Source organism: Haliotis rufescens, unplaced genomic scaffold (genome assembly GCF_023055435.1).
Source record: "Haliotis rufescens isolate VD_foot unplaced genomic scaffold, xgHalRufe1.0.p SCAF_12, whole genome shotgun sequence".
Lineage (NCBI taxonomy): Eukaryota > Metazoa > Mollusca > Gastropoda > Lepetellida > Haliotidae > Haliotis > Haliotis rufescens.
In genome coordinates this window covers 8,207,603-8,230,715 of record NW_025963802.1, presented here as the reverse complement: position 1 = coordinate 8,230,715, position 23,113 = coordinate 8,207,603, and the positions used below count along the sequence as shown (strand labels likewise).

Genomic DNA, 23,113 nt, shown 5'->3' with positions numbered 1-23,113 from the left:
TGACACACGAAACATCACTAGATCTGAATTGCGTTATTCCAATTTCAACTTTGCACAAATTCTGTTTATGATTATTTTCTAAGGAAATTCAATAACAAATCATTGGACAATGAAACATCAGGAAGATGACCCGAAGCTACACTGATCAATAGTTGAGTTCCATGTGATCATGTTTATATCGATTCTCGGGGTATTCCAAGTGTAAGAGTTTCACTGCACATTGAACCATAATTTAAGTGTACAACAGCGATCATACATAAGGAGGGTGTTAAAGAATAAACTTCAATATAGGTGAAAGTCAACTCGTGTAGCAAGACTTATAATAAGAACGACAGACCCGTTCACGTTTATGCTTAATTATGTTCGTATCTGGTGTGAAATATCGGTGATATTTTGAGTTGTGGACGGATTGACTTTCTGTGAACGTGTTGACGTGTTGGTTGAGGAGTCACAGAATGTGTGTACGAATACCAATGTCTAGGCCAGGTTGGTGTTGATATATACGGTTAGAATAATATAAGGGCGAGGTTGACTTATTTCAGGGAGGAGGGGGTGGTTATAAGGGTTACTCGACTGTTAGGGTGGCGTCAGTGTTGAGTGTGTGTGTGTGTGTGTGTGTGTGTGTGTGTGTGTGTGTGTGTGTGTGTGTGTACGTGTTTATATGTGTGTGTATATGTATGTGTGTGTATATGTGTGTGTGTGTGTGTATATGTGTGTGTTTGTGTGTGTATGTGTGTGTGTTTATGTGTATATGTATGTGTATGTGTGTATGTATATGTGTGTATGTATGTGGGTGTATGTGTCTATATGTGTGTTTGCGCGCGCGCGTGTGTGTGTGTGTGTGTGTATGTGTGTATGTATGTGGGTGTATGTGTGTATATGTGTGTGTATGTATGTGTGATTGCGTGTGTATATGTATGTGTTTGTATATGTGTGTGTTTGTGTGTGTGTATATGTGTGTGTTTGTGTGTATGTGTGTGTGTTTATGTGTATATGTATGTGTATGTTAATGGGGTATGGAGGTCGGGGATGCGCAGTCTGGTAGCAATACATGAGAATGGGATTGACTTATATAGGTAGTCACACAGATGATCGGACGAGCTAACCATATGTATATGAGTCAGAATACTTAAGAAAGCAAGTGATTACATGGAATTTGATTGGCTAACCAAGAAAACTTATTTTGGAGTTTATGTGTTCATGAACCGAACAAACATTAGGCCACGACCACAGGCGGACTACTATTGCCTGATTGGCTGGTAATTGGTTGGGAGGGGCTTGGACGAAATAATACACAAGTGCGTGTTTGTCAGGATCTGTTTTAAGGAACTCGCTTGGTCAGTAACATGGAGTAGGCTTTTGCTCTTGTAACGAGAACCCACAATGCCCTCTGTATCTAACGAGAACCCACAATGCCCTCTGTATCTAACGAGAACCTGGTATGTTCTCTGTATCTATCGAGAACCTGGTATGCTCTCAGTATTCAGCCAGAACCTGGTATGCTCTCTGTATCCATCGAGAACCTGGTATGTTCTCTGTATTCAGCCAGAACCTGGTATGCTCTCTGAATCTAACAAAGCCTTGTATGCTCTCTGTATCTATCGAGAACCTGGTATGCTCTCTGTATCTATCGAAAATCTACAATGCTCTCTGTATCTAACGAGAACCTGGTATGCTCTCTGTATCTAACAAAGCCTTGTATGCTCTCTGTATCTATCGAGAACCAGGTATGCTCTTTGCATCTAACAAGAACCTGGTATGCTCTTTGTATTCAGCCAGAACCTGGTATGCTCCCTGTATCTATCGAGAACCTACAATGCTCTCTGTATCTATCGAGAACCTGGTATGCTCTCTGTATCTATCGAGGACCTACAATGCTCTCTATATCTAACGAGAACCTACAATGCTCTCTGTATGTATCGAGAACCTACAGTGATTTCTGTATCTAACGAGAACCTGATGTGCTCTCTGTAACTAACGAGAGCCTTGTATGCTCTCTGTATCTATCGAGAACCCGGTATGCTCTCTGTGTCTATCGAGAACCTGGTATGCTCTCTGTATCTATCGAGAACCTGGTATGCTCTCTGTATCTATCGAGAACCTAGAATGCTCTCTGTATCTAACGAGAACCTCGTATGCTCTCTGTATCTATCGAGAACCTACAATGCTCTCTGTATCTAACGAGAAGATACTATGCTCTCTGTATCTAACGAGAACTTACAATGCTTTCTGTATCTAACGAGAAGATACTATGCTCGCTGTATCTAACGAGAACCTACAATGCTTTCTGTATCTAACGAGAATCTACAATGCTCTCTGTATGCATCGAGAACCTACATTGCTTTCTGTATCTAACGAGAACATGGTGTGCTCTCTGTATCTAACGAGATCCTTATATGCTCTCTGTATCTAACGAGAACCTGGTATGATCTCTGTATCTATCGAGAACCTACAATGCTCTCTGTATCTAACGAGAACCTACAATGCTCTCTGTATCTATCGAGAACCTGGTATGCTCTCTGTATCTATCGAGAACCTAAAATGCTCTCTGTATCTTACGAGAACCTACAATGCTTTCTGTATCTAACGATAACCTACAATGCTCTCTGTATGTATCGAGAACCTACAGTGCTTTCTGTATCTAACGAGAACCTGGTGTGCTCTCTGTAACTAACGAGAGCCTTGTATGCCCTCTGTATCTAACGAGAGCCTTGTATGCCCTCTGTATCTATCGAGAACCTGGTATGCTCTCTGTATCTAACGAGATCCTGGTATGATCTCTGTATCTAGCGAGAACCCGATATGCTCTCTGCATCTAACGAGAACCTGCTGTGATCTCTATCTAACGAGAACCTGGTATGCTCTCTGTATCTAACGAGAACCTGGTATGCTCTCTATATCTAACGAGAACCTGGTATGCTCTCTGTATCTAACGAAAACCTGGTATGCCCTCTGTATCTATCGAGAACTTGGCATGCTCTCTGTATCTAACGAGAAGATACTATGCTCTCTGTATCTAACGAGGACCTGGTATGCTCTCTTTATCTAACGAGAACCTGGTATGCTCTCTGTATCCAACGAGATCCTGGTATGAGCTCTGTATCTATCGAGAACTTGGTATGCTGTCTGTATCTAACGAAAACATACTATGTTCTCTGTATCTAACGAGAACATACCAATCTCTCTTTATCAAACGAGAACCTGGTATGATCTCTGCATCTAACGAGAACCTGGTGTTATTTCTGCATCTATCGAGAACCAGGTATGCTCTCTGTATCTAACGAGAACCTGGTATGCTTTCCGTATCTAACAAAAACCTGGTATGCTCTCTGTATCTATCGAGAACCTGATATGATCGCTGTATCTAACGAGAACCTGGTATGCTCTCTGTATCTAAGGAAGACCTGGTATGCTCTCTGTATCTATCGAGAACCTGGTATGATCGCTGTATCTAACGAGAACCTGGTATGCTCTCTGTATCTATCGAGAACCTGATATGATCGCTGTATCTAACGAGAATCTGGTACGCCATCTGTATCTTACGAGAACCTGATATGATCTCTGCATCTAACGAGAACCTGGTATTATTTCTGCATCTATCGAGAACCAGGTAAGGTCTCTGTATCTAACGAGAACCTGGTATGCTTTCCGTATCTAACGAGAACCTGGTATGCTCTCTGTATCTATCGAGAACCTGATATGATCGCTGTATCTAACGAGAACCTGGTATGCTCTCTGTATCTAACGAAGACCTGGTATGCTCTCTGTATCTATCGAGAACCTGGTATGATCGCTGTATCTAACGAGAACCTGGTATGCTCTCTGTATCTAACGAGAACCTGGTATGCTCTCTGCATCTAACGAGAACCTGGTATGCTCTCTGCATCTAACGAGAACCTAGCGAAAGCCTACACTGTTATCCGTTTCTAATGATAACTTGGCATGCTCTCTGTATCCAACGAGATTCTTGTATGCTCTCTGTATCTACGGATTCGCGCATTTAGGCTTTTTCTCCATCCAACGTTTATGGGACTCATGACAGAAGGCATTGTGGGGCGTTGAGGTAGAGATCTAATGAAATATTTGTTAACTAAATTTATCTGGACTTATATGACATGCTTAATTTCAGATATGTACAACGCAGCCCTTTGGAAGCATACGACGCAGAGTTCAGTTTTGAACATGACCATTGAGCTCCACAGTGGGTTAGGGGTGGACGGAGTCGACACCGAGTGCGCACAGTTGATTAACAATTGCTCCACCACTCAGGAACAGAACAACTCCTCCTGGGACGTCAGCCTCGGCCATGAAATAGGCATCTACGCCATCAACATCACGACATCCTATGGTAAGGTGCTACCATTATCACAAACACAGGTCAGACTGACGTGTTTAACCTAGTATATCAGTCGAACTCCGTTGTCGAACCTAGGTTGAGTCGAACTCATAGTTCAGTCCCAGCAAACCAAACTATTTTATTCATCACTATTATAATCAAACTGTGACGACGGGATGTGTCGAATTCCCGGTTGTCTCGAACTAAATTTATAGTCCCAAGAGTTAAAAATAAGTTAAACCTCGAATTCAAAATGATTGAAAAACGCAATCGTTAGAAATAGTATCAAGTACAATGGCCTTAAACGGTACGGTAGTAATGTCGACACGGATGTATCGAACCCGGATAAGTCGAGCTATTTCTTTGGCCCCCAAAAGCTTATGACGACGGGATACATATAAAGTAACTGATATCAGTGTTACAATTACATGGTCCTATGGTAAATCATTGAATCGAAAAAGCTGATATAAGTATTATTGACGTAACACCTGAATGCCACAACAATAAACAAATGCTCAAAACTAATAAAAACATTTTTGTCATCTGGTGCAGTGTACCCTCTGGGTGACTTTGTTGTGGAGCGGGCTGACACATGCATAAATGGTGTCTGTGATTACATCCCCTGCTACCAGACCAATGAAACAGTACCACCAGGGGAAACACTCCAGATACAGTGTGATCCCCTAGGTGCGGGGACTGGTGGATATGTAATATACGCATCAAACATACGCGTGCGATTACCTGGCAGCGTGAAGAGGCGACTTTCTGTCTGTGAGGTTGAGGTGTATACCCATCAAGGTATGTGTCCAGTGTCAATGTGAGGTTGAGGTGTATACCCCTCAAGGTATGTGTCTAGTGTCAGTGTGAGGTGGGGGTGCGTGTCCAGTGTCAGTTTGAGGTTGGGGTGTGTGTCCAGTGTGAGGTGAGGTGGAAGTATGTGTCACTGAGGTTTGTATCCAGTGTCACGCTTTTCACCAACTATCCAACTGCTATTGGCATGTTGTGCTATTCCGAGTATGAGGTATTGATCAAAGACCACTGTTCATCCGGAAACGGTATGATGTAGAAAGAAGTGGAAAGAATGTGATCACCCACCATCTGCGTCTTGGTGGGGAGAATCAGAATACTGATCGTTGTACGTATTTCGATTTTTTGTATGATCTGGAGAGATAGTTATCCACGGAGTGAGTATGGTTTAACGTTGCTTTTAGCAATATTCCAGCAATAAGAAGGCGTTGGCTCCAAGAATAGGTAAAGTAAATGTGTGAGTGAGTCGGGATGAGCGCCGACACTATATCAGTTTTATCGAGGAGAGTCAAATTAGGCAAGGCATCATTAACGGAGGTCGTTCCACGATGATAGGTGGTCTATAGTCAACTTCAATATTCCGAACGACAGCTAAACATTGCTTATTATGTCTTTTATTTTGTAATACAGACATGGCGGTAAATGTTGCCTTGAACAAGACGACACATCAGAGTTCAGTGCAGGTCACGGCCTTGCCAAGGTCAGGCTGGATGGCAGTGGACGGGAAAGATCAGCAGCTTTGCAGTGCAACTCAGAACACTACCGAACTCCCCTGGTGGCAAGTTGATTTAGAATCTGAGAAACAGATTGAATACCTGACTATTAAAGGTAGAATGCCTTAGACTGTTTACTTTTACTCAATCCTTCTCAAATTCTTAAACTTACTCGTAACTGAAAACTAATAAGACCGTTATGGGCGGGAGGGGTGTGTGTGGGTATATGTGTGTGTGTGTGTGTGGGGGGGGGGGGGGGGGGGGGGAGATAAATTGTCGCTGAAAATTATTGAAAACGTAATTATACATTAGGCGGTTGAAATCATAAGATAGTGCCTGCCACAAAAACTACATTGTTGCAAGGTATTTTTCTTACCAAAGATTTAAGCTCATAGTTTTAATTTAATTAGTATCTGCTCTAGCAACTGTAGCTGATTTTCTTCATTATATAAAAATCCAATCTCCAGCAAACAATTCCATTATTTTCAAAGAATAAGAAAGAACCTTTGTGTTATGTACTTCTACATTTAACTTTGTATACGTATCCTTGACCGTTCAGGCTTGTTTTATTCTTAGTGCATCATTACATTGAACAAATAAAAACCCATGTTTTAATCGTGCTCATATGTGAAAATAAAAATAAAAATTAAAAAATTAAAAAATATGTGAACATATCAAATGGACAAGGTATTTATTTCTCACACCAGTCAATTCTTAATTCTTCTTTTTTTAAGATAAGTAAAATTCATGACAAACCTTCTCCCTTGCAGGACATGCACTTGAAAACTTTACAGTGTACGTGGGAGTTGAGTGTGCGCTTGGTCAGGTTTGCTTCAACGTGTGTGCAGAACACACCGACATAGCAGAACACCCCGTCAACATGACGTGCGAGCCCAACACGACTGCACGATATGTCAAAGTAGCTCTCAACAAGCCGGGCATGTTATCTCTGTGTGAAGTCAAAGTTTGGGTACATTATGGTAAGTATTTGTAACATGGATATTAAAACGTTGCTGGTGTGAACGGAGCCCTTGCTATTGAAATTGTACGGATTCATTAATGTCCGTATTCACGATGCATTGATATATGGTAATTTCCTTTTAAATACATGTATATGAGAACATTTACACAGTCAAGTGTGGCGGGTTTCCGGAGTAACGAGGTTCCGCTGTACGTATGATTGCAATATGATTTGGTTAATTAGGAACTTATATGTCTGTTCCAAATACGTTTTAGTGACGGGGTGGGAAATGGCGGGTGTCCTTTCTCGATGACCTGCGTCTGATTTTTAACGAAAATATTACTTGTCGAACCAATTGCCCGTGAAATAGGTGGGGTACAAAATATAGATTCATACCATAAATTGGTAAAGTGGGAAGAAATGGAGTTAACGTCGCGTTATGATTGCACGTATTTAGCGGTGTGTGTGTGTGTGTGTGTGTGTGTGTGTGTGTGTGTGTGTGTGTGTGTGTGTGTGTCCGGATTAATGCTAATATTATAGTGCCGAGATACCATGTCTCAGTTTAACATGAATACCCCACTCAGACACAGGGGTAACAACAAATACCATCTTTTAACGTCTTTTGGTATGACGCGGCCGGGGATCGAACCCCGAACTTCCGTTTACCGGGCAGACGCTCTACCACTAGGCCACGTAGGCGGTCATACCTTACAATGGATCTGGGGCCTGTAAACTCCTCATACCTTATTATGCCATATATTGGCTTGAGGTTTTGGTCTTTGAAATGAGACTGCATGTACCAATATCACACAGGTTTTAAAGTAATGCGAAACCCACTCTGTTTGTCGGCCAATTGGTGTTATGATCAGTAATGGTATACATTACGCAGATGGCGTGTCTCCGTTTCACATGAGGACGAGCGAGTGAGTATGTTCTTACGCCGCTAATGCCTACCGATGTAAAAGTATACACTTTTCAACTTGCCAATGTTTTTCCACCTTTTGAGACAGTGGTGCTGAAACATATTCCATTGTGTACTATAATTCTGATTAAACTATCATTGATTAATGCTTACTGTTGCACTCGATGTTGTAATAATGTGAGGTTCGATATGGTTCGGGGGTATGTAAACATATTAAAAGTGACTAGATTGTCTGGGAAAGGCTTGATTGTCTGTACTGCTGTTCAGCGTAGGCAACAAACAAACACTTATTTAAGCATATGGTGTGACTGGAGGGTTCTGTTGGTAGAGCAGGACATGCTTACGTTTTCCGCCAACCCCTGGTGTCATCACTGAAATTCAGTGAGCCATTCATCTAATTTTCACCATTATTTTGCCTATTACGCCCAATGGAATCTGTTTCGGCAGATAATCGTGACTGGTAATTATCTAGCGTTGACGTTATATATTTGCATGTCAATTTATATACAGTAAACTACGGTTATAACGAACACGCTTATAACGAACTGACGGATATAACGAACTGACATTTTTGGTCCCGACTATATGCTGTTGTTATATTGTATATATGCTTATAACGAACTACGGTTATAACGAACTAAAATTAGTAGTCCCTTTGAGTTCGTTATAACCGTACTTTACTGTATGGTGTTTTAAACGTAGTTTACTGTAGTTTCATTACTTGCAGATCCCACCACTACGACAGCCCAGACAACTGAGGCCACAACATCAGCCATCAATGTAACCAATGCAGAGACAACCACAGACAACACCAACTCCTCAACATCGACAGCACCAAGCAACAACGAAACCAGTTCACCCGAGACAACGACCCAGAGCTACGACGCAACAGATTCAAATGAGACCACGACCCAAACCTACAATGCGACTACTACAATTGAGACCACGACCCAAACCTACAACACAACTACTACAATTGAGACCACGACCCAAACCTACAACACAACTACTACAAATGAGACTACGATCCCAAGCAACAACGCAACCACAACAAATGAAGCGACTCAGAGCTACAACGCAACAGATTCAAATGAGACGATGACCCAAACCTACAACACAACTACTACACATGAGACCACGACCCAAACCTACAACACAACTACTACAAATGAGACTACGACCCCAAGCAACAACGCAACCACTACAAATGAGACTACCACCCACAGCAACAACGAAACCGATTCGGCTGCGACAACGGCAACACCAAGAAACAACGCAACTACTACAACTGACAAATTCGTTTATGACACTTCCACAGCGACTAGCACGACAACAGAAGCAGTCAATGGTCCCAAACCTACAAGTTCCTCGGATAACCAGAATACAACTGGGACGTCAGTACCCAGCTACGATGCGACATCCCCAACAAGTTACAGCCTGCCAGGTGTGTGAAGAAGATGGTGGTGATAATCATGGACATGGGGGAACGCCTTATCGAAACAACAAAGTTGTTCACGACGACGGATTAAAATGGGTCACGACATCGGTTATTAATCTTTTTTGAAAAACACTTGGGGCGATGGGATAGCCTAGTGGTCAAAGCGTTTGCTCGTTACGCCGAAGACCCGGGTTCGAATCCCATTTCTGGTGTCCCCCGCCGTGATATTGCTTGAATATTGCTAAAAGCGGCGTAAAACCACACACACACTCACGATGTCCCTGGATATAGCACGACAGTAAGCATCGTTGTGGGTCGCGGAAAAAATCGTTTGTCGTGCATTTGAACCTTTTACGCATATCGCTCTCTCCGGTGAAGAGCCGGGCTAGGATTTATCCTCAACACATCATGCTTGTCGTAAAAGACGACTAACGAGATCGGGTGGTCAGGTTCGCTGACTTGTTTGATGCAGGTCATCGTATCCCAGTTGCAGGGGCCAATGCTCATGATGTCAATCACTGGATTGTCGAGACTCGATTATTTACAGACCGTCAAACGGCTGGAATATTGACGAGTGTGGCGTTATACAAGCAAAACATTGCTTTTTCTGATGGGGTATTGCTGAAACGGACTCTCGTCTCCATGCACTCTGTGTATAGATTTCCTGTGTCTGTCAATAGTAACCGAAACAATGGTAATCAATAATACCCACTTTGAAGTACAGCAAGCGTGTCCTTTGAAAATCTAATTGTGCAAATATTTTCTCATAACACTTTTGTGTTCCTGTGTTCTAAGAATGCACACGACCTCGCGTTTTAGATTTAATTGTGTAAATGATGCACATGTACCTGTTGTCCTAAATTAGGTTGACGCCCTAGGCGTTTATACCATCCCAGGAACAATAGCATTGATATCTGATGAATCAAACCAACATGTGTTTCATTAGAAGAGTGGAAGGGAATTTTCTGTGATCTCTTTGGGTATGTTTATATCAGTTGGGGCAAGAAACACCAGTTAACGATCTTGGGACGATGGAAAACACACCCGTAACAGGTTTCATCTGATACACTAACAACGCCATCTACGTTGTCATCAGCAGTAATATTACAATTAGAATCTCTGTTACTCTTGTTTGTTATGTGTCACTGTTATGTCCCACATGCTGATTGTCCACGTCAATATGATGCTTCAGTCATCTTCTTCATCAATGTCATAGGCATAAAAGTTCCCCTAAATAATGACCATTGTCCTCTATTTCATCACTATAATGTATCATCATTTTTATATGTTTCAAAATGACATTTACAATAAAGACTGCAACAACCATACAAACTCAGATGACATAATAACTATATTATTCCTTTGATAGATAATACCTCAACCGATGCCAATGACGTTCCATCTACGGCTGACGTTTCTGCAGAGACAACCCATCCAACAATTGCACCAACAAACGCAGTTCATACAACAGACTCCACATCAGCTAATGACCCAACGATCAGCCCAACGCCCACATCCACAGAACCACAAACCGTCTTGATCTCTGAATCAGAGCCAAGTAGCTCCAAGGGCGACCAGACAATCCAACCATCCAGCCAAGGACTTCAGGTCACTTCCGGTTCCGCCCTCGCCTTCTTCTACACAACCATCCAACCTGTTGAAAGCGTGGATGATTTGAGTGAGGGGTTTACCACCCAGATCAGTTCCCTCATCGTGTTGTGTTCCTGCTACTGCAAGTCCCCAAACCAGACCACTGAGGCCATATCCAGGGTGAACCTCAAGAATCTTGCCGTGGACAAGAGAAACGTGTCAAGGTTTAAACGTCGCTTCTACAGCGTGTTGGATGAACGCCCTTCAGCTATTTCAATTGGGTCGACGGGAATCTTTTGTCTAGTTTTTGTGTTTTGTCTTTTTGTTTTGTCGGACGTTGATTACGTAGTCAGAAATAAAAACAAAATCGCAGAAGGCACGATGTAAAAGAGTTGAACCGAAACACCATATTAAGACGTTCAAGAACGAAGTTTATTTAAATGGACATGGTTTCATGTTCTATTAAATCACTAGAGACATGAAAATATATTATATTGTGTTTTAAAATGTAAGTAATTGCATAAGTGGACACGGATTAGACATCTAGCAGGGAGTTAAAAATATTTTCCCCGGCTTTTTCTGGAACAAAGTATTTATTTTACAAAATTCCATATCCTTTTAGAAATTATGTTCGGCTTGCAGAGGTAAAGATCACATGCTCTCACGCAAAACGTTGTTCTTTGTGTGAACACACTTGACAAGATTGATGTCGCTAGTTTGTGTATGTTTCGTGGAATAATGTTTTTATATTTATTGTTTAAAATTTTTCAAAATGTTTATTATGTGTGATTGCGAAACTCCTTATCACGATCTCCGTTGCAAGAAGTGCCTTATTGTAGATATAAAATGTAACGTGCTTTCTGATAGCTCTGCAAAATCCTGTTATTCACTTTCGTTTGGTCATGTGAGCCGTGATATAATTGAAATACTGTTTAAAGCGGGGCACAACACACTCACTCACTCGATGTGCAGTCGTGTTGGTATACAGTCAGTGATATTCATTTATTATTGTATGATATGAATTGATGTGAAGAAATGTAATGAAATGGCAGATTTGTTTATATTTCCAAGTTTCATCTTATGAAAAAACGTTTATATTGTATGTTTACATTTAACAAGATGGGCCACTGGTCGTTGGACAATTCTTAACTTCTAACGACACACGTCTTATGGACCCGGCTGAACGATGTATTCTCATCAAGACACGTCTTAAGGCCCTGTCAAGATATACTGGTGGAAATAAATAAGGGAACACTTACGTTTAGAAACAGAAAAATGATATGCTATCATGGGTTCCCAGCCTTGTCAACCAAATACGCGTTGGAATCAATGCATAAACATATTTACACAATTAATTCTTACATGTGTTGAATTTGTATGCGCGCTATTTCAAATGTACTGACAGTGGAGCTTATTTCCCTATATTTTTTATTTTTCCCTTATACCTTCCCATCAGAATGTTTCCACTGGTATTTTTGATACACTAGAGTTAATTGTTGTTTTTACGCACAAACCGTTATACATTCTTGAATATTATCATGCACATAGAAGTAGGATGGCGTATGCATATTTGTTAAAGGATTTGATTCGAGTCTTACCCGGTTGCAAGTAAATGTTAGTATCAAATTATGTCTATACTGTATCACTTTTATTAGGGACTATATGCACATGTTGCACCCTTTACCGTCCCCATGTTATAGCCGACATCACCTCCCGGTGGAATAAACACACACAGTCTACACTCCATTGTTGAGTTTTCTTTGAATGCAGGCTTTTGAAATACTTGATTTGTTTGTTCATTCGTCCGTATTTTAACGCCGCACTCAGCAATATTCAAATGATAATATGATGTCGGGCTTTAAATAATCGAATCTGGACCAGACAATCCGGTGACTGACATCATGGCATCGATCTAAGCAAGTTGGATCCGATGACATGCATCAACCAAGTCAGCGAGCCTGACCACCCGATCCCGTCACCTCAAACGACAAGCATGGGTTGCTGAAGGCCAGTATTAAACCGGATCCTCGCGAGTTTTTTTTACAAAACAACCCAACTAAAATACAGCACTGTATATGTATATAAAATATATATAACCCAATCTTTATGGGACTTTTTCAACAAAACCTGAATAATATAAAATTATTTTCACAATTGAGACAAATATCACAAGTGTATTTCAACTGAAATTATGTGAAACCATTTCAGTTATACATGAGTTCTGTGTGAATCGTAAACACAGTTATGCCTCTACAATGCACACGCGCCTCATGGACCTTAATGAACGACCTACTCTCACAACACACATCTAATGGACCTTAGTGAACAACGTGTTCTCATAACACACGTCTAATGGACCTTAGTGAACGACGTGTCTTATATGTTGTGTGTGTGTGTGTGTGTGTGTGTGTGTGTGTGTGTGTGTGTGTGAATAATTTTTGGTTAATTCTTCAATACATATCAGAACAAAGAGAAGGGGATAGACAATTTATTTTGACCTGTAACACATTACATTATAAACATCTAGCATGTCCAGTGATCCTTTATGTTTATCGTGACTGCGAGAAGTTATATATAGCAGTGTGTGCATCTCTAACTTAGTAAACTGCGCTGTACGTGCATTACCAGCATGAACCGATATAAAGAAAACCCGTGCACATGGTGTATTTAAAGCACTATTGACCTAGAAATTAATACACCCGTGATGATCCGGGTTAGAATTGGTCTTCAGTAAACCATGCTTGTAACGGGATCGGGACTTTGATGATCATCGTATCATCATGTCATCGTACCCCAGTTGTGTGGATCGATACTCATGATCTCAATCACTGGATTGTCTGGTCGAGACTCGATTATTTACCGACAGCCGTCAAATAGCTGGAATATTGCTGAGAGTGGCGTTAAACAAACAAACAAATATTCTTAATTTATTATCGCGATATTTCGTGGTTTTCTTTCAGGTGGCGAGGACTATAGTGATTTAATAGTCCAACTTCACAAAGCGGTATTATTTTGTTTGTAAAACAAAATAAAGTAAATATATACATATTCTGCTTTTAATGTAGGAGTTACATCAATCGAATCTACGTTATTGACAGGGACGACACGTCTTCGGCTTCCTGACTACAACACAGTACCTATTGAGCAACCAAACAGAAATAAACATTTATATATTGAAACGTTCACATGCCTTCCACAGTTCACAATTCATCAGTCGGCTTAACCATTGATCTCTTGGCATGATGCTGATCCGGTCATCAGTAATAGTGTATGCTTCGGGCCCTTCTTTGTCATGGAATACAATACCATCAAAATGGCTGATGACTACTTGAAGCACATACAACGGTTCCTTTTCATCCACACGATGAACTAACACGTCTATCAGATCAGGCGGAGGTTCCTGAAATGTCTTGTCTCTCGCACTGAGAACTACTATGTCGGTGTGTGTTTTCTCCTGGAGGCTGCCAGTCAGTTGGTCAATGTCAACCAAAGGATTAAAGCCTGTTGCCTTCCGTATCTTCGTCTTGTATTTGTCCGCGGTGTGATGTGACTCTGTCACTCCAATATAGAACGAGCCCCCCTCAGGCAGTTTGGACATTGAACTGATATTGTCCTTCAGCTTAAGGTCATTCCAGATATAATTTGTTATTTCGGTAACAGATACATTTTTTTTCGTGAGCTGATGTTGCATGAATGATTTGAGCTCAATTGCTCGGTTTTCAAACAAAGGAATGGAATTGGTGACCTTATGTTTTACCGGAGTCAAATGTTTTCTCTGTATACAGTGTCCACGGGAGTACTTATCAGCATCACTTCTTAATAAAATAGAAACAATATTGAGAAAGGATGGTCTTTCATTTTCGAAGTCATTACGTATTTTAGTATTGAAATTCAATGTTGATACACACTTTGATTTGGCGATCGTATATAAAAGAAAGTCAGTTTCCGTTTCAAAACCTTCGATGTCGGACAGCCAGAGACGCGAAAAGCAGTCTGTGAATAAGGAACCATCCTCAATGAGTTCCCCAAACCTTTTCCCAATAGCTTCATCAAATATCTCGAGGTCTCTGTCCCAGGTCATTTGACCTTCAACATGCACCAGCAGAACCCCGCCTGAATCATTTCGGAGAGCAGTTGCTCTTTTGGCAAGTTTCTTTAAAAGGTTTAATTTCTCGTTGCTCTTCTTTCCTATCAGCACAGATCTACTAATGTGAAACACAATGACGTTCGGGTCGCTTGATACCTCTCGGTAGGACTCCTTTACACTTTCGCAAGGTGGACATTTACGAGCCATCTGAAAGTGACAATACCATATGTATACTCAGCGTCTTTCAGGTTAATTAAGTATTGACCTTCACTTTGTGTGAGTTCATTGGAGTATGAACCTTCATAGAGTGAGGGCCAAACTGTATGAACGTCGGAGCTTGCGACGACGTTCATACAATGTTTGGCCCTCACTCTATGAAGAAGGTTCATACTCCAATGAACTCACACTAAGTGAAAGTCAATTCTTATAAAAAAATTTATCACAATTTCTTACCTCAAATGATATAGGCCAAAATCTAAACACAATTTTATTTAGTACGTGTGACTTCATGTTTACACTGACAGCCATACAACAACCAGCTATATCGCGGAGTAAAATAGTTCCTAAAAAAAGGGAGGTGACATGGGCGTATGGATACACAACTTGCTCTTCAGAAACATCTTACGCAGCACATGTGTTCAAATCATATCCTCATTAGATGAGAAAGGTCTGTAAAGAACTACCTCATGAAGTCAGTCACAATGACAGTGCGTCGTAATACATTTACATCAAGTACAAGACGTCAAAATGGCCGACAGGATAAACGTGAGGGGAGAGATTTCCGAAGTTCTTAATGAACATGTGGCGGTTACATGTGTTAGTCAATGTCAGCCTAGGCACGAATTGAGTCGATTCTACGATAGTTTAGATGTGCTTTTCTTCGTTTGTTCATTAGGATACGCCACAGCGAGGATATTCGTGAACAATCATGCAGTCACGCTCTCTGACATTTCTCAATGTATACTGAAACGCTGAGACCAAGAATAAAGGTTCTAAATGATCAGAAAGAACGCTTATGTATGTTTTCGTGCAAGGGAATTCCCAGGGGTTTCCCCAGGAATGTGGAAGTAGTCCGTCAGTGTTTACATCATTTCAAGAACACGATCTCGTGAAAAACGTAGGAACGACAAATTGTGTCGTTCATACACTTATGAACGTCAATTTCGCGGTCACGTGACCGACGTCTCGTCCAATGGAAAAGCCGTATATCGTGTAAACTTCAAATTAAAAAATAATTTAAGGATTGACTGTGTATTTTTTTCGGTTCATTGAGGTATGAATCGAAAAACCGATGTGCAAACTTTTGTAAGAATCCGCTACGGATCCGCTCTTACAAAGGTTTGCACATCGGTTTTTCGATTCATACCTCAATGAACCGAAAAATATATACAGCCAATGCTTATAATTAAATTCGACAACGTAAAACATGTTTTATCTACAATAGTTTAACCCAAAACAGTTGCATATATCAAAAGAGACAAAAATGACGACATTGATAAACATTCCAGGTGTAGGAATACATAAGTGGCGTGACATGAATCAGGTGATTGTTTAATTTATGCACATAACTTGACACGCCTACACAGTCAGTAGCCAATCAACGGAGAGTGGGATTAAAACAATGTTCATTGGACCTGTTAATTAAGGCAAGAGGCGAAAAGAACAGTAACGAACCGGAAGAAATAAGTCCGAGAGAAGGCGGCTGTTTCAAATAGCATGGTCATTTACTGCATGATTCAAACATTACTTCCCTGATTACGGTAAAACACAGTTGGAGAAATACTAGTTAGAAATGAAACCCGAACACATGAAAGCTGAACCGAAGCGAGCGGCAAAAAACAGGCGAGCGAGCCTGCACGTTTGCTGTTTCATTCATTCTCGGCCTTCGGTTTCAAAGGGTAGTTTGGACAATGAATATGCATGAAAGTCGCTTAATGTCCTGTGTATGACGATACACGTGTGCAGAAAGGGACTTCCCTCGACTGTAATATTGGGATTCCCCGACATTCCGCAGTAATAAAAGTAGTGCGCCGCGGTGGGCGTGGCTTAATTTGTCACATTCATTGGGAAATGAATGCAATAACACGTGACCAATTCAGCTAATCAGAATGCAGGAATTTCCATGAACACAACGAAAATTTAATTATTACATAATCTCTGCATGTTGTAGGACAGAGGCATGTGGCTGTGCTAATAACATCAACATCCTTTTACATCTTCATCACATTAGAGGCTCAGACGTCTAAGGCGACGCAATTTACTGCGGAGAGTTGCGTCCTGTGGGCACGCCAGGAATCTATGACTGTGGGTTCGAATCCAGGTTCACTCCATTATTTTCTCGGTTTGTCAGTACCATACCCGTACTCGTGGGATTCACCCAAGTGGTAAACGTCTGTGCATCACCTCAGGCTTTCCTCCCACATTAGTCGCTATATGGCTGAACTCACTCCTCCCACATAACGCTTACACGCCGTCATATAACTGGAATACTGTTCAAAGCGGCGTTACACCAAACTCACTCACTCACTCATCACATTAGATCAATAGATTATCGGCTAATAGTTCTGTTATCTTATACGTGACACCTTGGGTCGGTTCGCATGAGAGACATAAAACTTGATATGTAAATAACAATAGATTAAATAATTCAGTAAAGTCATATGTCATAATGGATGGTTTTTACAGACTTAAATATAACTGTGGCACTTGGGCGTCGAAAATGTTGAAGGCAATTTGTTAACGACGTCTTAGGCCAATCTCTCTTGTGCCATCCGCTCTTTCCTTCGAGTCCCGATCTCCCCATAATTGCTCGACAGCTGAAGTGTGATCTTCGGTGAAGGGAGAGGGGCGACAGATGGCAGGTGTCCAAACTTTCATTGATTCTTTCAAGTATCACCTCATAAACAAGCATCGACTAAACTCCCCTTAACCTCTTTGTGTACAAGAAGATATAGATCGTTTGTTCTATGATCGAACAGGTACTGTGGAGAATATGATGTTATCACCAGGCCTAACATCCAGTATTGATAAACCAATAGAAAGTTTTGCAGGAAGTGTTGTTGTAGATTCATAATATAGGAAAGACGCACATTTCATAATTCATTTGGAGAGCTTAAGAAAAAATAGATTAGTAAGAATTTCAATATACACTTGAACATTGCATAGTGTACACACTGTTTTTGAAATTACATCTTTTCATCATACACACTGGGCATGCTTTTCAGATTTCTTTTTCTTAAAATAGAAACTGTTTAAACAGTCTGGTACGATTTCCGTATCACTCGATATCATGATACTTGGATGTTAGAGCAGCTCTACATTGGTGTACCACATTCCAGATACAATTCTGAAAAAAAAGTATCACAACATGAAAAAAACCTTCGTGACAGACTACCAGAATACTATTACTTATTTACACAGTAGGGAAAATAGTAAAAGGTATCTCCTAAGAATTAACTCATTTGAAGACTTTTTATAAATTTATAATATAGAGGACTTGAAATACACGAGACTGTCAGCCTGAAACGCTCATAAAATACCTCCTTTGCGATGCCCTGTCAGAAGACGTGTTTCCAAAAGTGAGGGTACCATGGATTTCTCCACACCCATCATATATAATGTATACGTTATGTGAAATACGTACAGGAATGATACAACAAACATTAGCTTATACACACGCTATGTATAACTTAAGTACCTGTACATATTTATCTGATTCGGCTTGGCCTCAGGGTAACGTGGGTGGCGAGCACAGGTACTATGTTATCTAAGCTATTCAATCATATACTTTCAATAATGAAATCAAAATACCTTAGTTTGTACACAGACTATGTGTAACTGAATACTCGAACATCTATACTGACTCGGCTCTGCCTCAGAGAAAGGTGGATGGCGAATTGAGGTACTATGTGATCCAAGACATTTAACAGCAATTATATACTTTCAAGGCTGAAAATAAAAACAAACATTAGTTAATACACAGGCTATGTATAACTGAAATACCCGATAACTTATATCCGACTCTGGTCTTCCATGAGGAAGGTAGGTGGCGAATTGAGGTACATTGTTATCTAAGAAACTGAACAGCAATTATATACTCTCAAGGCTGAAATTAAAATAAAAACAAACATGAGTTTATACACAGGCTAAGAATAACTGAAATACCTGATCATCTATATCCGACTCAGCTCTGCCACGGAGGAAGGTGGATGACGAGTTGACGTACGATGTTATCCAAGAAATTCATCAACAATGTGTTAAATCTACTGCTGCATTAATTAATCACTATTATTATCAGATTATTCAATTGATTTATTTATCAAGCAACGCCCGTTCCTGTGTTCTCTTTAAAATAGCGTGATTCTATGTGTGTCTTTTTACCTCAATACACTTTCAAGGTCTACAATATACTGAATTCTCCCTTTATGATCTGTTGTGCAACACGCGCAATTACACAATGCAATTTCGCGTACGTAAATAGTCTCAATTGCGAGGTCACTGTTACACGCTATGGTCCCAAAGGCTAGTGTTTATTGACTGTCTCGAATATCACAGGGTATACTCAGCTATCTTTTATTCCTTTTGATAACCTGCGCATTGCATTGTTTAGATGTTTGGTTACTGGGTTAATTTATTGTACTGGGCGGGTGTTTATAATGGAAGTGACGTCACAAAAGGAGGATTTCCCCGAGGTGTGGCGCCTTGCCAGATCGGAAGTACTATTTGTTGGACGACAACTATCACTTTTAAGGGACATTTAACAGTGAGTTCGTTAAAGTGTCAGTCCTGTTAGTTGAGACCTGCCCGTTATCAATCAACATTACGTGAACGAAAACCTACCGTTGTAACAGTATCAACTCTCGATCATCTAACGGAAAAATAAACCTAAAAGGCATTGTCTTTGGGTAACACTCATCAAACGAATGTCTACACGCTGAATATATGTGTAATATTGAAGAGTTTTACCTCATTCTTCTTCTACTACACGTGGAGGGCTTCCGTCACGTGTACATAACTTGTCCACGCCGATACCAGGAAATAGGCTGCTCTTGATGTGAAACTCCTAGTTACCTCCCTTTACTTACTCACCTGCCAGCGCCTAAAACCCACATGTAGTTAAAGCGTCATTTTGAAAAATGAAAAAAATGTGGCCAGATACAGCAGTAACATACTCAATACGAATTAATGATTATGATTAATTCCTAATGATATATTGTTTAATCAACCCAATTAATGAAACTAAAGTAAGACGTATATATGTTCCTTTCACGAGAAATGTTCTTGAGAAAGGGAGCGACAAGGAGTAAGGGAATCCGTTTCAGTGGATGGAAATGTGTGTGTGTGTGTGTGTGTGTGTGTGTGTGTGTGTGTGTGTGTGTGTGTAAGTGTGTGTGACCCTCTTCACGTGTTGATTTTAACCATTGATTCTATTTACTTCATTACATGACAACAAACAATAAAGTTTCAATACATGTGCGTCAACAAACTTCGTAACTGGCCAATTGGATGTTATATACATCTAAAGTAGTATTATCTTTACATATCTTTAGTATATCATTTCAGCAGAATCGCCACCCTTCCGATTTTCATTAAAAAACAACGTTTTGCATCGATAATTTCGATCTTATGATCGAATCACCTGTCGTGTAGTAAGTCATTACCAAATTCCTGTGCACCCTAATACTAAACGCGTCATCGCCACCTCACTCTTTTATACACGTTGAGTTATATATATATTTAGGCTTCCGGTCATGATCATATTACAGGGCTAGTCTCAACCTGTTGTTTCGTTAAGACTGTTACTGCGTTCCTTTAAGCGATCGAGTTTCGATCAGAAAAACAATGTTTGATTGCATGAGAAAACGTAGGCTTTGAACCGGAACACAAACCATTGAAGAGGTCAGTCTTCTATTTCTAAGGACATACCTTGTATACATGCGACTTGAGTCACTGGCGAAGGTACACACACGAGAACTCGTCTAAGATGGTGATTAATATGTCTAATAAGACCATCTTAGACTGGCATGTGGGAAACAGCATTTTACTTATTGACAGTGTCGGATGGAATGTCCAAATAAATTTGAACGACACTTGGTCGCCATATCACGAATATCCATTCCTTGTTACCGAAGGTGACAAGTCTAGGCTTCCTTCACACTACATATAATATAATACACCAGTGTACGAAGTACGTTACATCGATTCTGAAAATGTTTAGTTGTATACGAATATTTTAGTTGCTTAACTGTGAATATGGCTGTGTTGTCTCGGTTGTCGAGTTACCTCCCATTTTGGTCCTAGTATGTGTTGTGGGAAGATCAATACGGAGCATCGGCAACTGTGCAAGGTGATAGCTTTGTTCGGGGTTTAACACCACACTCAGCAATATCCAAGCAATTTGACGGCAGCATGTAAATAACCGAGTCTGGACCAGACAATCCGATGCGAACAACATACACACCGTAGGGGTAGGGTGGCATGCAATCAAACAGTCACCGAGCCTGATCACCCGATGCATTCGGTCGCTTCTTACGCCTAGCATAGGTTGGTGGAGACCTTTTCAGGTAATTCTAACCCGAAATCCCTACAGGTTGTGTGTCTCTGAATGTTGTTTTTATATGTTCAGCTGTTGAGTATGCGATTGGTTGCATACGCTCTACTTGCCGTGACGTGCGCGGCCCGATAAAATGCGGAGAGGTTAAAAGTTTGTAAAAGCATTCTTTCAAGCTTTTTCCACGTGGATTGCTTAATTCAAGGGAGATAACCCGTGCTAACATATATTGAGTGGCTAGAGATGGATACGACGTCTCGGTGGTAGCAAAGTGTATTTTTTCAATCTTCAGTTTATATTTATCTTTACTATACTCCTCATTATCGTACCTATATCATGATGATATGTCTATCACCTGCTCATTCAGAATATGAAGGCTACGTATGATTACAGATGCTAAAGATAGGGAGGGGTCTTGATAAACTTGACTCCAAAGTGAGATAGTAAATCTTCTTTGAGTTCTTCAAGTAACGCAAAATATTCGTTCTTGGTAAATAATAAGGACTTTTTATTTCACCAACTGTTCATTAAATGAGGCTTCCTTTGAAGTAGCCACTGTAAAACAGCAATGTTATAGTACAGTAAACTACGGTTATAACGAACTCAAAGGGACCACTTATTTTTGTTCGTGATAAGCATATATACAGAATATATACAACAAATGACCGGTACTAAAACATAACTTCCTTATATCAGTCAGTTCGTTATAAGCGTGTTCGTTATATCCGTAGTTTACTGTATAACTGTCCACTTTAGGTCACTGTCAACTATTGATTTGATATGTAAATATTGTACTCGGGTTATTTACTTTGACGAGAAGTCTGTTTCAGGTCACTGCTACCTATTATTTGACTAATTAATTATTTGGATTCTAATTTGTTTTACTTTTTGTTTATTAAAAAACAAAGGTAATAGGTTTTTTTTGACATTCGTTAACATCAGATAGATTCCAATATAGTGTGTCAACTGCATAATGATCCAAATAAAATTGAGGATATTAAATTAAGGAGTCTAAATCATGTCATTCAATCTGTCTGAAATCCAGACTCTCTCTCTGTCTCTCTCTGTCTCTCTCTCCTGATCAGATAGGCCACGCCCACTACGTACTACTGTTTCCTTGCCTGATACTAGAGTGGGCGGGGTTTGTGTTTGCCTTATTGCGCTGAATGATGTTGTGATGTTGTATTGTCTACATTTTTCTTTTTGTCACATAATGGATAGTGTTAGCGATGCGAAAAACCGTTCCGATAAATTTGGTATTACGATCCGATAAATATGCAAATGAGGTCATCTAGCAGGAACTATTTTAGGCTCCATAATCGATGCAAAGCCTACTTCATCATTGAAGTATTGACTGACGTTCTTAATAAGTGTGGAGAGGGGTTTCCCGATGTATTGGTATATCTGTAGACTATTTCAAACATTTTATTCATAAGCTGATTACAAACATCGATTACTTGAAAAAAATGACATTAAACGATAAGGGCTTCATACGACTCTTAATCAATAATTGTTTGATCAGGGTTAAAACATTGAATGCCTTAATAAAACTTTACAAAAACGTTTTATGGTAGACATGTTGAAAGCATTTCTAAATTTCACGCCCCAGTGAATAAAATTATGTCCGATAAATTCCCTACTTTGACCATATGTTCCTATGTTATTTCAGGAGAACAAATGATTTGCCTGTGCATGTGTTTGTTACGGGT

At 40.3% G+C, this 23,113-nt stretch overlaps 2 protein-coding genes across 8 annotated transcripts in view; one reads left to right on the top strand and one right to left on the bottom strand.

Moving 5' to 3' along the window:
* The window catches only part of LOC124143935 (A-agglutinin anchorage subunit-like), a 46,269-nt gene extending 33,761 nt beyond the window's left edge, over positions 1 to 12,508 (top strand). For both annotated transcript variants that reach the window (XM_048393339.1, XM_048393340.1), the window contains exons 3-8: positions 4,130 to 4,348; positions 4,889 to 5,134; positions 5,774 to 5,971; positions 6,627 to 6,836; positions 8,467 to 9,183; positions 10,547 to 12,508. In XM_048393339.1, coding sequence (XP_048249296.1) covers positions 4,130 to 4,348; positions 4,889 to 5,134; positions 5,774 to 5,971; positions 6,627 to 6,836; positions 8,467 to 9,183; positions 10,547 to 11,154 — 2,198 coding nt within the window. In that variant the 3' untranslated portion in view covers positions 11,155 to 12,508. The remainder of the gene's footprint in view (positions 1 to 4,129; positions 4,349 to 4,888; positions 5,135 to 5,773; positions 5,972 to 6,626; positions 6,837 to 8,466; positions 9,184 to 10,546) is intronic.
* A 733-nt stretch (positions 12,509 to 13,241) lies between these two features.
* LOC124143903 lies at positions 13,242 to 21,391 on the bottom strand. 6 transcript variants are annotated; one of them, XM_048393337.1, is made up of 4 exons: positions 21,100 to 21,390; positions 19,820 to 19,952; positions 18,665 to 18,802; positions 13,242 to 15,061 (listed from the first exon to the last, which is right to left on the bottom strand). In XM_048393337.1, the coding sequence occupies exon 4, from the start codon at positions 15,059 to 15,061 to the stop codon at positions 13,934 to 13,936; it is 1,128 nt and encodes a 375-aa protein (XP_048249294.1). In that variant the 5' UTR covers positions 18,665 to 18,802; positions 19,820 to 19,952; positions 21,100 to 21,390; the 3' UTR covers positions 13,242 to 13,933. The 6 variants fall into 6 exon arrangements, with proteins under 6 accessions (XP_048249294.1, XP_046369028.1, XP_048249295.1 ...); XM_046513072.2 differs by lacking the exon at positions 21,100 to 21,390 and adding an exon at positions 17,542 to 18,200 and having other exon boundaries at positions 19,820 to 20,040; XM_048393338.1 differs by lacking the exon at positions 18,665 to 18,802.
* Positions 21,392 to 23,113: the final 1,722 nt, after the last annotated feature.